Source organism: Gopherus evgoodei, chromosome 1 (assembly GCF_007399415.2).
Source record: "Gopherus evgoodei ecotype Sinaloan lineage chromosome 1, rGopEvg1_v1.p, whole genome shotgun sequence".
NCBI classification, from domain to species: domain Eukaryota; kingdom Metazoa; phylum Chordata; order Testudines; family Testudinidae; genus Gopherus; species Gopherus evgoodei.
In genome coordinates, this window is record NC_044322.1 from 310,551,727 (window position 1) to 310,564,256 (window position 12,530).

Consider the following 12,530-nt stretch of genomic DNA (forward strand, 5'->3'; position numbering starts at 1 on the left):
TTTTTGAACTTCTCCAGTGCTCTGAGACTTATTGAGAATCAACATTAATGGTCCAGTGAATTCCTCAGCCAGCTCTTTTAAAAGTCTTGGATACAAGTTAACTGGACCTGCCGATTTAAAAATGTCTAACTTTAGTAGCTTCTGTTTAACATCCTCCAGAGATACCGTTGTTCTGTATTTGTGGGTAAAACAGATGATGTAGTCTCATTATATGGTGATGATAACACTCTTTCCATTCAAATCGTATCTCTGGAGGATGTCAAACAGAAGCTACTAAAGTTAGACAATAAACACTTCCCCCTTTTCTGCATTATTATTATTGATCAGACTACCAGTTCCATCTACTAGTGGACAATATCATTGTCAGGATGCTTTTGGTTCCTAATATATTTAAAGAATTCCATATTGTCCTTAACTCTGCTGGCCACAGAGTTCTCCTTGTGTCCCTTTGCTCCCTTATCAGTTTTCCACAATTCCTAATTCCTGATTTATATTCATTACTATCAACTTCCTCTTTCTTCCATTGGTAATATATATATTTTTAATTTTTTGTAGCTGCCTGCACTTCCCTCTAAACCACATCAATTTTTTATCCAGTACAACCTACTGTCTCAGTTGTTAGACTGTGACATTTTGGGCATCTTAGTGTTTTAAATTATTTCCAATTATCATTCATATTTTTCTTATTAAAATTTTCCTCACAACTGCTTTGGTTCATCATTGTTTTCAGCTTTGTGAAATTGGCCTTATTATTATTATGCTTGCATATTATAAATGTGATCAAGTAATGATCACTTGTTCCTACGTTTCCATTAATTTTTGGTTCTGTGATCTTTATCTGTTGGGACAAGGTTGAATAGAGAATCCCCTGTGTTGGCTGCAAAGCTTTTTTAGTTAGGAAAATTGTCACCTATGATGATTAGAAATTTCAGGGATGTTTTTGTACTGTCAACATGACACCTCCAGAATATGTCACTCAAATTGAAGGTACCCTGTGATCACACAGTTATTTTTCCTACACATTATAGGTAGGTGCATAAGGAGGCAGTGATCCTGTTTCCTACTGTGATTTGGTGGTCTGTTTCTTATTCTTAATGTGTGTTTGTGCTTATCTGTCAGAAAGAGGCAGTACGAATGGATGGTGTGTTTACAAAGATTTTATCAGTATGAATATGTGGTGGTCATGTTATTTATAAGTGAACTAAGAATTAGAGCAAGCACTGGGATTTTTTAAATGCATATTTGTTGAAAACACCATTTATTTATAAGTTGAGATCTCTGTTATATCTGAACTATATAGTTTATTTAATTTGATGTAAAGTGGGAGAACGAGATTTAGACAGAGTAGAATTGTTGTTGAAAACATTTATTTTCAGTTGTGTTATGACATTTTGCAGTTAAATGTTTCATTAATTTTAGAGAGACAGGGTAGCTGAGGTAATATCTTTTATTGGACCAACTTCTGTTGGTGAAAGAGACAAGCTTTCGAGCTTACACAGAGCTCTTTGTCAGAATGTTAAACATGCACAGAGAACAAGCTCAGGTGGTCACCTATACATACATTATACATATATTCTATCCATGGATGAAAATACTATGAGAAAAAGAGGTTTTTAGAAAAGTATGCTTATCTTACAATATTAAAATTTATCATGTAATGCCAGAATGCACATTTCAGCCTTGCCAATGAAGGCCTAGGACAGGGGTCCGCAACCTACGCGAGCCAATTTTTAATGGCACACTGGAGCCTGCCGGGACCCCAGGGTGCCATTATAAATCCTGCCGATGCAGCAAGCTGCGGGGTCCACGCTCCCGGGCTGGAGTGCCAGGCAAGCGCAGCAAGCCGCCGACCCTCACCCCCCTTTCCCATGAGCCATGCTGCCGCGCACAGCACTCTCGGGGCCGGGGCTGCGCGCTCCCGCGGGGCAGTGTTTGGCTCCGTGGGGAGGGCAAGACACTCCCCGCTGATCCAGAGCCCCGCCGCTGTGCGCAGCCCCACTCCGCCCCTCAGAGCACTGCATGCATGGCAGCAGGGCTCCAGATCAGCGAGGAGCCTATGGTAAGGGGTCTGGGTCTGGGGGGGGGTTGGATAAGAGGTGGGGGCAGTCAGGGGACAGGGAGCAGGGTGGATTTGATGGGGGGGTGGGATCCCAGGGGGGTGGTTAGGGGCAGGGGTCTCTGGAGGAGGCAGTCAGGGAGGAGGGGGGGTTGGATGAGGCATGGGAGTGGGGGGTGGATAGAAGTTAGGGCAGTCAGGGGACAGAGAGCAAGGGGGGTCCTGGGAAGGCAGTTAGGGTGGGGGGGTCTCTGGCGGGGATGGTCAGGGGACAAGGAGCTGGGGGGGTTGGGAGTTTGGGGGGACTGTCAGGAGGTAGGGGTGTGAAGAGGGGTTGGGCAAGCAGGGAAGGGTTGTATGAGTCCAGAGTTCTGGGGGTCCTGTTGCAGGGTGGGGAGCGGTTAGATAGGCATGGGAGTCCATGGGGTCTGTCTGGGTGCGGGGGTGTGGATAAGGGTTGGGGCAGTCAGGGGACAGGTAGGGGGTAGGGTCCTAAGGGGGCAGTCAGGGGACCAGGGGCAGGGAGGTTTAGATAGGGGATGGGGTCCCAGGAGGGGATAGTCGGGACAAAGAGCGAGGGGCTTTGGGGGTTCTGGGGGCGGCAGTCACCCGGCCCTCTGACCTGAGCTCTGACCCCCCCACACACACACCCAGCCCTCTGCCTTGAGCTCTGTACCCCCCAAAACCCCCCAGGTCCTTGTCCTGAGCCCTGTACCACCCAGCCCTCTGTTGGCTCCTTCACCACACCCCCCGCATGACCCCAGCCCTGATTCTGGCACCCCACATCCATACCCAGCCCCCCTACCCTGACATCTACACCCCCCTTACATGTGCCTAGCCCTCTGCCCTGACTCTTGCAACCCCTACATCCCCAGCCCCACCCCCATCTCATGCACCCCGCACATCCCCATCCCCACCCTAAGCACCAAACGGGAGCTCCTGCACCCCTACTCACATTCCCACCTGCACCCCTCACACCAAATGGGAGCTGCCCAGGTAAGTGTCCCCACGCTCAAACCTCCTGCCCCAACCCTGAGCCCCGCTCCCTCACTCTAGATCCTGTACAGACCCTCCCCCAGCCCTGTGCTTGGTCCACTCCCACTCTCAGCTCAGTGCAGAGAGAGGAAGAGAAATGGCCAGAACCAGGGAGATGGTAGGTACTCACTGTATGTGGGCAGGGCTGGGACCCCAGACCAGGATCCTGGCTGGCAGGAGCTGGCAGATGGAACCCCTGAGCGGCAGTGGGCTGAGCTGCTCAGCCCACTGTCAGTCTGGGGTCCCGGCTGCTAGCCCCGCACAGCCTGCTGCCGGTCTGGGGTTCTGGCTGCCGGACCCTTCCTAACTGGGATCCCGGCCGCAGGCCCCACTCAGCCTGCTGCCTGCCTAGGTGAACAGAACCCCAGACCAGCAGTGGGCTGAGTGGGCCGGCGGTGTAAGATCAACATTTTAATTTAATTTTAAATGAAGCTTCTTAAACATTTTGAAAACCTTGTTTATTTTACAATACAACACTAGATTAGTTATATAATATATAGACTTGCAGAGAGAGACCTTCTAAAAAACATGAAAATGTATTACCAGTGCGCGAAACCTTAAATTAGAATGAATAAATGAAGACTCAGCATACCACTTCTGAAAGGTTGCCGACCCCTTGCCTAGGAGTTACCCATTTTTAACCATGTTACTGAACCATAGACCTGTAGAATACAAGACTGTAGAACAATTCAGAATACAAACTGTTCCTGGGTATACTGGCAGGAGCAAAACATTTAAAAATTATTTCTGGTATTACTACCCTGTAGTAATGAGGTCCCCAACACAGTAAATATTAACGATGTAGATAGTACCTATGGCACCTGAATAGAAGTATGTTACTAACGGTATCAGATCTTACTGATGTTTTCAAAACTGTTTGTCATAAATTAAAAAAATACCAATTATCATAATGAATAACTAAATGCAAACAAAATTTCAAATTTGTGTTACTGTTTATTATACCTTTTAATTGGGATAGATGTTTATTCCCAAATTTTTACTTTTAGCATTATCTGATACTCACGGGAATTTTATCCTGAATGGAAATTTTGTTGTAAGCATGTCTAAAAAAGAAATTGGTATACAAGGAGCCATTTTTGAGTACAATGGTTCAAACAACACTGTAGAGCGAATTAACAGCACCGATCGACTACAAGAAGAGCTAATTTTGCAGGTGAATTTTCAATGTTTTAATAAGTTTGTAAAGTTAATAAGTGTTTATAGTTTTATAATCATGGGTCAATTCATTGAAAAAAAAGTATTATTTTTATATCTTTAAAGGTATTATGTGTAGGGAATTTATACAACCCTGATGTGCGTTATTCATTCAGTATTCCTATAGAAGAGAGAAGTGATCTGTTTCTCTGGGATCCATATGGTCCCTGGCAAGAGTGCAGCAAAATGTGTCAAGGTATTGTGAATTCTTTTTGAAATCAGAATTCTGTTTATGATGTTATTTCATATTCTTACATGTAAATTCAGAAGTATTTAATATGTCACATCATGCATCTAAACCTGTGTATGCCCAAATGTCGCACGTAATTTGGGATAAAGTCCTGAAAATGAGGTACACCAATAAATGCAGGAAACTTTTAAATGGTGAGGGATTCATTTCCTTGGTGTAAACAGAGTTCTGTATCTTCTATTCTGGATTCTCTATTTCTAATGTAAATAATTTTCAACTGTATAAGTGTGAAATTTGCATGAAATTATAGTTAATTTAAATTTAGAGATTAAAATGAGTGATACTGAAATTAAGGTACACTTAAGGTATGTCATCCAGAAAAGTGTGACAACATGGATTGGGTTCATCAAAGGATTAATTAGTTCTATTTAGTTTAAAATTTTATATATAGAGAAGTGTTATTATTTTATTTTTATTTATTTGTACTTTTTCGCAGTAATTCTAGCAGTAATTGAATTTCTATATTTATGGAAGCAGTTTGGCTCAAAAAATGATTACATTATATAATCTCATAAAAGACTAGCCACTTGCCTACAAGAATCTGATTGATACGGCTAGTGCTGTTGCTTGACATGAACTAAGCCAGAGCGCCAACAAAAGGAGCCATCTGTATGTTTTCTAAACCTTAGCTGAATCTCCTAAAGAGTCAGAGAAAGCTCAGTAAAATTTTTCAGTTAAAGAAACCTATCACAGTGGATTAAGCTTCAAATCCAAGCTTGTTACGAATAACCAGGAAGCTCAGACAATAGACATTGCAGAGCATAACAAAAGCTATGTATTATCTGCATGGATGGCATTTGAGTCTATGATGTCTCACTGCTGTGTGCATATGTTGCATCGAACTAAAGAAGGAATTGATCCCTTTGGGTATGTCTACACTACAAAGAAAAACCCATGGAAATGAGTCTCAGAGGCCAGGTCAGGCTGCTGCTCAGGCTGTGGAGCTAAAAATAGCAGTGTAGATGTTCTTGCTTAGGCTGGAGTCCAGGCTCTGCGACTGCGGGTATGTCTGCACTACAAAATTAGGTTGATTTTATAGAAGTTGATTTTTAGAAATCAATTTTATACAGTCGATTTGTGTATGTTCTCACTAAGCACATTAAGTCGGCGGAGTGCGTCCTCACTACCATAGCTAGCATTGACTCACGGAGCGGTGCACTATGGGAAGCTATCCCACAGTTCCCGCAGTCTCTGCTGCCTATTGGACTTATGGGTTAAGCTCCCAATGCCTGATGGGGCAAAAACATTGTTGCAGATGGTTTTGGGTACATGTCGTTATTCTCTGCTCTCTCCCTCCCTCCGTGAAAGCAACTGCAGATAAACATTTCATGGCTTTTTGCCTGGGTTACCCATGCAGACGCTGTAACATGGCTAGCATGGAACCAGCTCAGCTCACTGCTGCTGTTGTGAGCATTGTAAACACCTCGCACATTATCCTGCAGTATGTGCAGAACTTGGCTAAGAGACAGCACGAGGACGATTGTGAGGAGGACATGGACACAGATGTTCCTGAAAGCACTGGATGTAGCAATTGAGACATCATAGCAGCAGTGGGGCAGGCTGATACAGTGGAATGCTGATTCTGTTCCAGGCAAACAAGCACAGACTGGTGGGACCACATAGTGTTGCAGGTATGGGATGATTCCCAATGACTGCTAAACTTTCGCATGCGTAAGGCCACTTTCCTGGAACTCTGTGAGTTGCTTTCCCCTGCCCTGAAGCGCAGGAATACCAAGATGAGAGCTGCCCTGACAGTTGAGCAGTGGCGATAGCCCTGTGGAAGCTTGCAACACCTAACTGCTACCAGTCAGTCAGGAATCAATTTGGAGTGGGCAAATCTACTGTGGGGACTGCTGTGATTCAAGTATCCAATGCAATCATGACCTTCTGCTATCAAGGGTAGTGACTCTGGGAAATGTGCAGGTCATAGTGGATGACTTTGCTGCAATGAGTTTCCCTAACTGTGGTGGGGCGATAGACGGAACCCATATCCCTATCTTGGCACCAGACCACCGTGCCAACCAGTACATAAACTGCAAGGGGTACTTCTCAATGGTGCTGCAAGCACTAGTGGATCACAAGGGACGTTTCACTGACATCAGCGTGGGATGGCCGGAAAAGGTGCATGACACTCGCATCTTTAGGAACTCTGGGCTATTTGAGCAGCTGCAAGAAGGGATTTACTTCCCAGACCAGAAAATTACTGTTGAGGATGTTGAAATGCCTATAGTTATCCTTAGAGACCCAGCCTACCCCTTGCTCCCATGGCTTATGAAGCCATACACAGGCAGCCTGTACAGTAGTAAGGAGCAGTTCAACTATAGGCTGAGCAAGTGCAGAATGGTGGTAGAATGTGTCTTTGGACATTTAAAAGCTTGCTGGTGCTGTTTGCTGACTAGGTTAGACCTCAGCTCTACCAATATTCCCATTGTTATTACTGCTTGCTGTGTGCTTCATAATATCTGTGAGAGTAAGGGGGAGATGTTTATGGCGGGGTGGGAGGTTGAGGCAAATCGCCTGGCTGCCAACTTTGAACAGTCAGACACCAGGGCGATTAGAAGAGCACAGGTAGGCGCACTGCGCATCGGAAAGGCTTTGAAAACCAGTTTCATGACTGGTCAGGCTACGATGTTGTAGTTGTGTGTGTTTCTCCTTGATGCAAACCCACCCCCTTTGTTGATTTTTAACTCCCTGTAAGCCAACCACCCTCTCCGCTTCAATCACAGGTGGCAAAGGAAATAAAGTCACTATTGTTTTGAAACCATGCATTCTTTATTAATTAAAAAAAGGGAGATAACTGATAAGGTATCCCTGGTTGGGTAGGGTGGGGCAGGGGAAGAGGGAAGGACAAGGCCACATTGCTTATTGTAGCCACACTACAAATCAGAACTGTCTGAATGACAGCCTTCTGTTGCTTGGGCCATCCTCTGGAGTGGAGCGACTGGGTACCTGGAGTTTTCCCCCTCTCCCCGCCACATTCATGGGCCTCTGTGTGAGGAGGATATGGAACTTGGGGAGGAGGGCAGGCGGTTGTACAGTGGATGCAACGGTGGTCTGTGCTCTTGTTGGCTTTCCTGCAGCTCCAACAGACGCTGATCATGTCCGCTTGCTCCCTCATTAGCCTCAGCATTGCATCCTGCCTCTTCTCATCGCAGTCACTTAATGCTTTCCTGGACTCTGCACTGAATGTCTCCATGCATTCAACTGTGCCCTATCAGTGCAGGACAACTGCATGAGCTCAGAAAATATGTCATTGCGAGTGCTTTTTTTTTTCCGCCTTCTAATCTGCGATAACCTCAGGGATGGAGATGATAGGGGGAGCATAGAAACATTTGCCCCTGCGTGTGATAAAAAAAGAGTAAAATTTAAGATGATACATTTGTGAGAACAAAAGGGAGACTCTTTCATAGTGAATCAAGAAATTCACAGCAGACAGCACATGTGCTTTAGGTACAAGGTCGCATTTTGCCTTTTATATTGAGCGCCTGCCAGTATGGTGACACATCACACATGGCTGGGCAACAGAATTCAGTTTCCAGGGAGCCATGGTAAGCCAAAGGGTACGTGGGGTTGGCTTTTAATGCCTTGATAATGTGGGAATGTTTTCAACCTGCAGCGCCCTCCTTTCCCATAGCAAGCAATGCCACTTGGGTTTGCCATTTAAAAGGAAGGGCTGTGGTTTTCAGGTGGATGTGCAGCACACCCCTCCCCCCAGCCCTCTGCATGGCTATTTGGGATGATCCCTTCACCTCTCTTCCCCCCGCCCCCCGTGTGGCTATTCCCAGGGGTGATCCCTTTTAGCCAAGTGCAAACAGCCCAGCATAAACGGGGTCCTTTTACTGATCCCTTACAAAAATTCTCCTATTTCAACCAGGTGACCATGAATGATATCACTCCCTGAGGCTAGCACAGAAAGATAAAGACCAAATGTTGTTTGAACGCAACCAGAACCCAGGATCATTTGCTGCCATGCTTTGTGCTGCCATGATTCCAGACTACTTGCTACTGGCTTGGTAAAGTGTCCCACTGTGGAGGATGAAATAAGACAGCCCTCCCCAGAAACCTGCAAAGGCTTTCAGAGTACCTCCAAGAGAGCTTCATGGAGATGTCCCTGGAGGATTCCCGCTCCATCCCTAGGCACGTTAACAGACTTTTCCAGTAGCTGTACTGGCCACAAATGCATCCCAAGTCTTCAGGGCAAATCGAACATTAAACACTATTGTTTTTAAACCCTATACTGTAGTTACAAATGTGTACTCACCTTCGGGGTCGTGGATCCTGCGTTGGGAGAATATTGGCTCCAGGGTGATGAAAAGGTCCTGGATGTCGGGGAGTACAGATTCACCACTTGCCTGCTGCATATTATCCTCCTCCTCCTCTTCCTCATCCACAAAATCCTCCTCCGTGTTGTGTGAGACTCCCCCCTTGCAGGTGTCCATGCACAATGGTGGGATAGGGGTAGGGTCCCCCCCTCTTAGAATGCCATGCAGCTGATCATTGAAGTGGCATGTATGGGGCTCTGACCCAGAGTGATCGTTTGCCTCATTTGTCTTTTCGTAGGCTTGTCTGAGCTCCTTGACTTTCACACGGCACTGCTGTGTGTGCCTGTTGTAGCCTCTGTCCATCATGCCCTGTGCGATTTTTGGCATATATATCAGCATTTCTTCTTTTTGATCGGAATTCCACCTGCACAGGTTCTTCTCCCCATACTCAGATCCAGTGTCTTCCATTCACTCCATGCTGGAGCTCATTTGTGATTCTGGGGGGAATGCATGGTCACCAGTGCTGCTGAGCTCGCCACGCTGACCAAACAGGAAATAAAGTTCCTGGGGCTTTTCCTGTGTACCTGGCTAGTGCATTGGAGTTGAACATGCTGTCCAGAGCAGTCACACTGGAGCACTCTGGGATAGCTTCTGGAGGCCAATAATGTCAATTTGCATGTGCACTACCCCCGAAATCAACCCAACAAGGTCGATTTTAGCACTACTCCCCTCGCCCGGGAGGAGTACAGAAACTGATTTTAAGAGCCCTTTAGGACGATGGAACGGGGTTGCTTGTGTAGATGCATTCATTATAAAATTGACCTGATGTGGCTAAATTCGACCTAACCTTGTAGTGTAGACCAGGGCTGCGTGTCAGAACCCAGGTTCTTCACCTAAATAGCAATGTAGACATTCCTGCTTTTAACCCCACAGTTAAGCACAAGTCTGAGTCAATTGACTGGGCTGAGAGACTCATCACTGTGGGTTTTAATTTGCTGGGTAGATTTATATCATGGCTAAGGCTATGATTTAGTCATAAGTATTTTTAGTAAAAGTCATGGATAGGTCATGGGCAATAAACAAAAATTCATGGCTCATGACCTGTCCATGATTTATACTATAAATAACCCTGACTGAATCTTAGCTGGGGTGGCCACTGCTTGGGGGCCCCCCTGGGGCCAGCAGCACCAGCTGCCGGGCATGCCCCCATGCCCTACAGCTGCTCTTGCCGTGACTTCTGTGACCTCCGTGACACACACACAGCCCTAATCATGGCACTCCACAGGTGGAGAGGCAGTTTCTCATTGCCACTCTTTGGGTGATTCCCTCCAGGAATTCCATTCTCCTAGACTCCTGCTTCCTCTTTTAGGTGGGACAGCAGGTTCACATGATTGATCGTACTGAATACTGTAGAAATCCAGGAGTATGAGACTGGATGTTTGCCTTCCATCTGTTGACATCAAGAGATAATCCATCAGTGCCATTAATGCTGTTTCTGTTTCATGTCCTGGCCTGTGTCCAGATTATGCTAGATCTAGGATATTGGCTGCAGCTAGATGAGTTTGAAAGCAGCATTTGGGTGTCTTCTCAGGAGTGGAAATTTTGATATGATATGGTAGTTAGTCAGTTCAGATATACCGCCAGGTGGATTTCTTCATTGTTGGTAGAACTGTTGCATGTCTGAAAGAGGAAGGGACATTGGCCTTTTCAGTCAGGAGGGATATCAGTTGCTTGTGACTCTTTTTCACCAACCAGGAAGGGCCTGGATTAGACTCACAAGTTTTTGGTTGAGCCTCCTTCAGAATGTTCTGTAGTTGTGGAGAGAATGGGCTGAATTTAAGGAGCAGAAGTGCTGTTTACTGTCTGGCAAAGGGATATTAGCTGCATGAAATCTAAAAGACTTCCTGAATGTGTGTGATCTTTTCGTGAAGTGTTTGGTGCTAAATTCTGCTTTGGACTGTAGGTCGGGGTCTCAAACTCAATTTACATTAGGGCCAGTGCCAGTCCTCAAATCCTCCCAGGGGGCCAGTAATGTCACTGAAGATGGTGTTCAGAAAAGAAAATGTTTATTGTATTTTTATTTCAAATTTCTTAGAAATAATAAAACTGACTTACAACTTTATACAATTCTTCGCCTGCCAGAGAGTTTTTAGTGTTTGCCAGACACCTGGCAGCGCTTCAGTTCTGTCAGTTTATTGATGTTTGGCCTCAGTGACTGAGCAGTTGAAACCTTCAGGATTGCAGCAAGGTGTGCATCATATACTTGTGTTCGGTATTTTGACTTGTTTGTATTCATTGTGGAAAAAGGTGATGCTGCCTCCATGGCTGACTCTGCCTGGCAACTAATGCTGCTGTCTCCATGACTGACTGCCTGTGACTAGTGATGGTATCTCTGTCCCTCTCCCTCAGACAAGGGTTGCTGCCAGGAAGGGGAGGGGCAGTACCTGCAGCAGACATTGGGCAGCGTGTCTGCATGTGTCTCTCTTCCGTGGGCTGCAGTGGGGAAGTTCTCAGGTTGCAGATAGCCCGTGGGCCAGGACTTTGAGACTCCAGCTGTAGGTGGTCAGAATTGATGGTGCTGTTCACCATCTTGAATACCTCATTTGGGTGAGATTTGACAGCTTCCGCAGAGATAGAAAGAATAGTTCTCTTGGCCTTTTGGCAATTTGGGGGCTAGAGTGTTGATAGCTGTCATCATGCTATAATTATCATACCTCTCCAGATTGTCAACTCCTTGCCTGTAGGTGGAGTACTGTGGTTTTTTAACATGCTTTGGAATTTGGTAGGGTTGATCAGCCAGGATTGTGGGTATTTCTAGTTGCCTCGAAGTGAGCTGTGCTCTGGCCACTCTGGTAATCAGGTGATGCTGACACAGTAGCTGGATTGTGTTGTCCTCTACATTAACATAAGAACTGATAGGGAATTTTTTTGACTAAGCATATTTGTCAGAAAATGCAGATTTGTCAAAACCTAAACTTTTTATGGAACTGTGGCTGTTTCAATGAAAGTGTCTTTGGGAAGGCTTTTCAGGTCCTGGCTGGAATTTTTGGTCAAAAGGAGAGAGCGAGCAACCCCAGATAGGTACCTGGCAACTAGCTTCAGGTCCCTGTTGTGCCTGATTTAGAGCAGGGGCCTGAAGCTGGGTCTCCCATATCTCAGATGAGTTCCCTAACCTCTGGAGTATTGGCTATTCTGGGCTAAGGGGATCTCTCTCTCTCTCTCTCTCTCTCTGTCTCAGGTTGTTCCCTTTTTATTGTGAAAAAAAATTCAGGTTCTGATGAGAAACAAAAATAAATTCTGAAACCTCAGATTTTCTCACAAAATGGAATTCTTGTTTGTTGGTCAACATCTTTTGAACACCGGCTTCAGGGTGTGACCAGCTGTGTGGGCTGGACCAGAGATGACTTGTGAGACTCCTAGGAAATAGAGCGACCAGACAGCAAGTGTGAAAAATTGGGATGGGGAGGAGGGTGATAGGAGCCAATATATGAAAAAGACCCCAAAATCGGGACTGTCCCTGTAAAATTGGGACATCTGGTCACCCTACTAGGGAGGCAAGTAGAGAAAGATGAGTTTTTTGTCTCATGTATGTTGGCTTTTCTATTCTGTGTAATTATTTTGAGAAACACAACTGAATATTTCATTACAGAAAATATGTAGCTAATTTTAAAATAAACAAAAATGGCAGTAAATGATCAAAAACACTTTTTTC

General features: G+C 45.4%; 1 protein-coding gene across 1 annotated transcript in view; it reads left to right on the forward strand.

Moving 5' to 3' along the window:
• Window positions 1–12,530, forward strand: part of ADAMTS20 (ADAM metallopeptidase with thrombospondin type 1 motif 20) — a 196,959-nt gene that overhangs the window by 103,153 nt on the left and 81,276 nt on the right. The window contains 2 exon segments of the mRNA XM_030548927.1: window positions 4,099–4,265; window positions 4,373–4,502. Coding sequence (XP_030404787.1) covers window positions 4,099–4,265; window positions 4,373–4,502 — 297 coding nt within the window.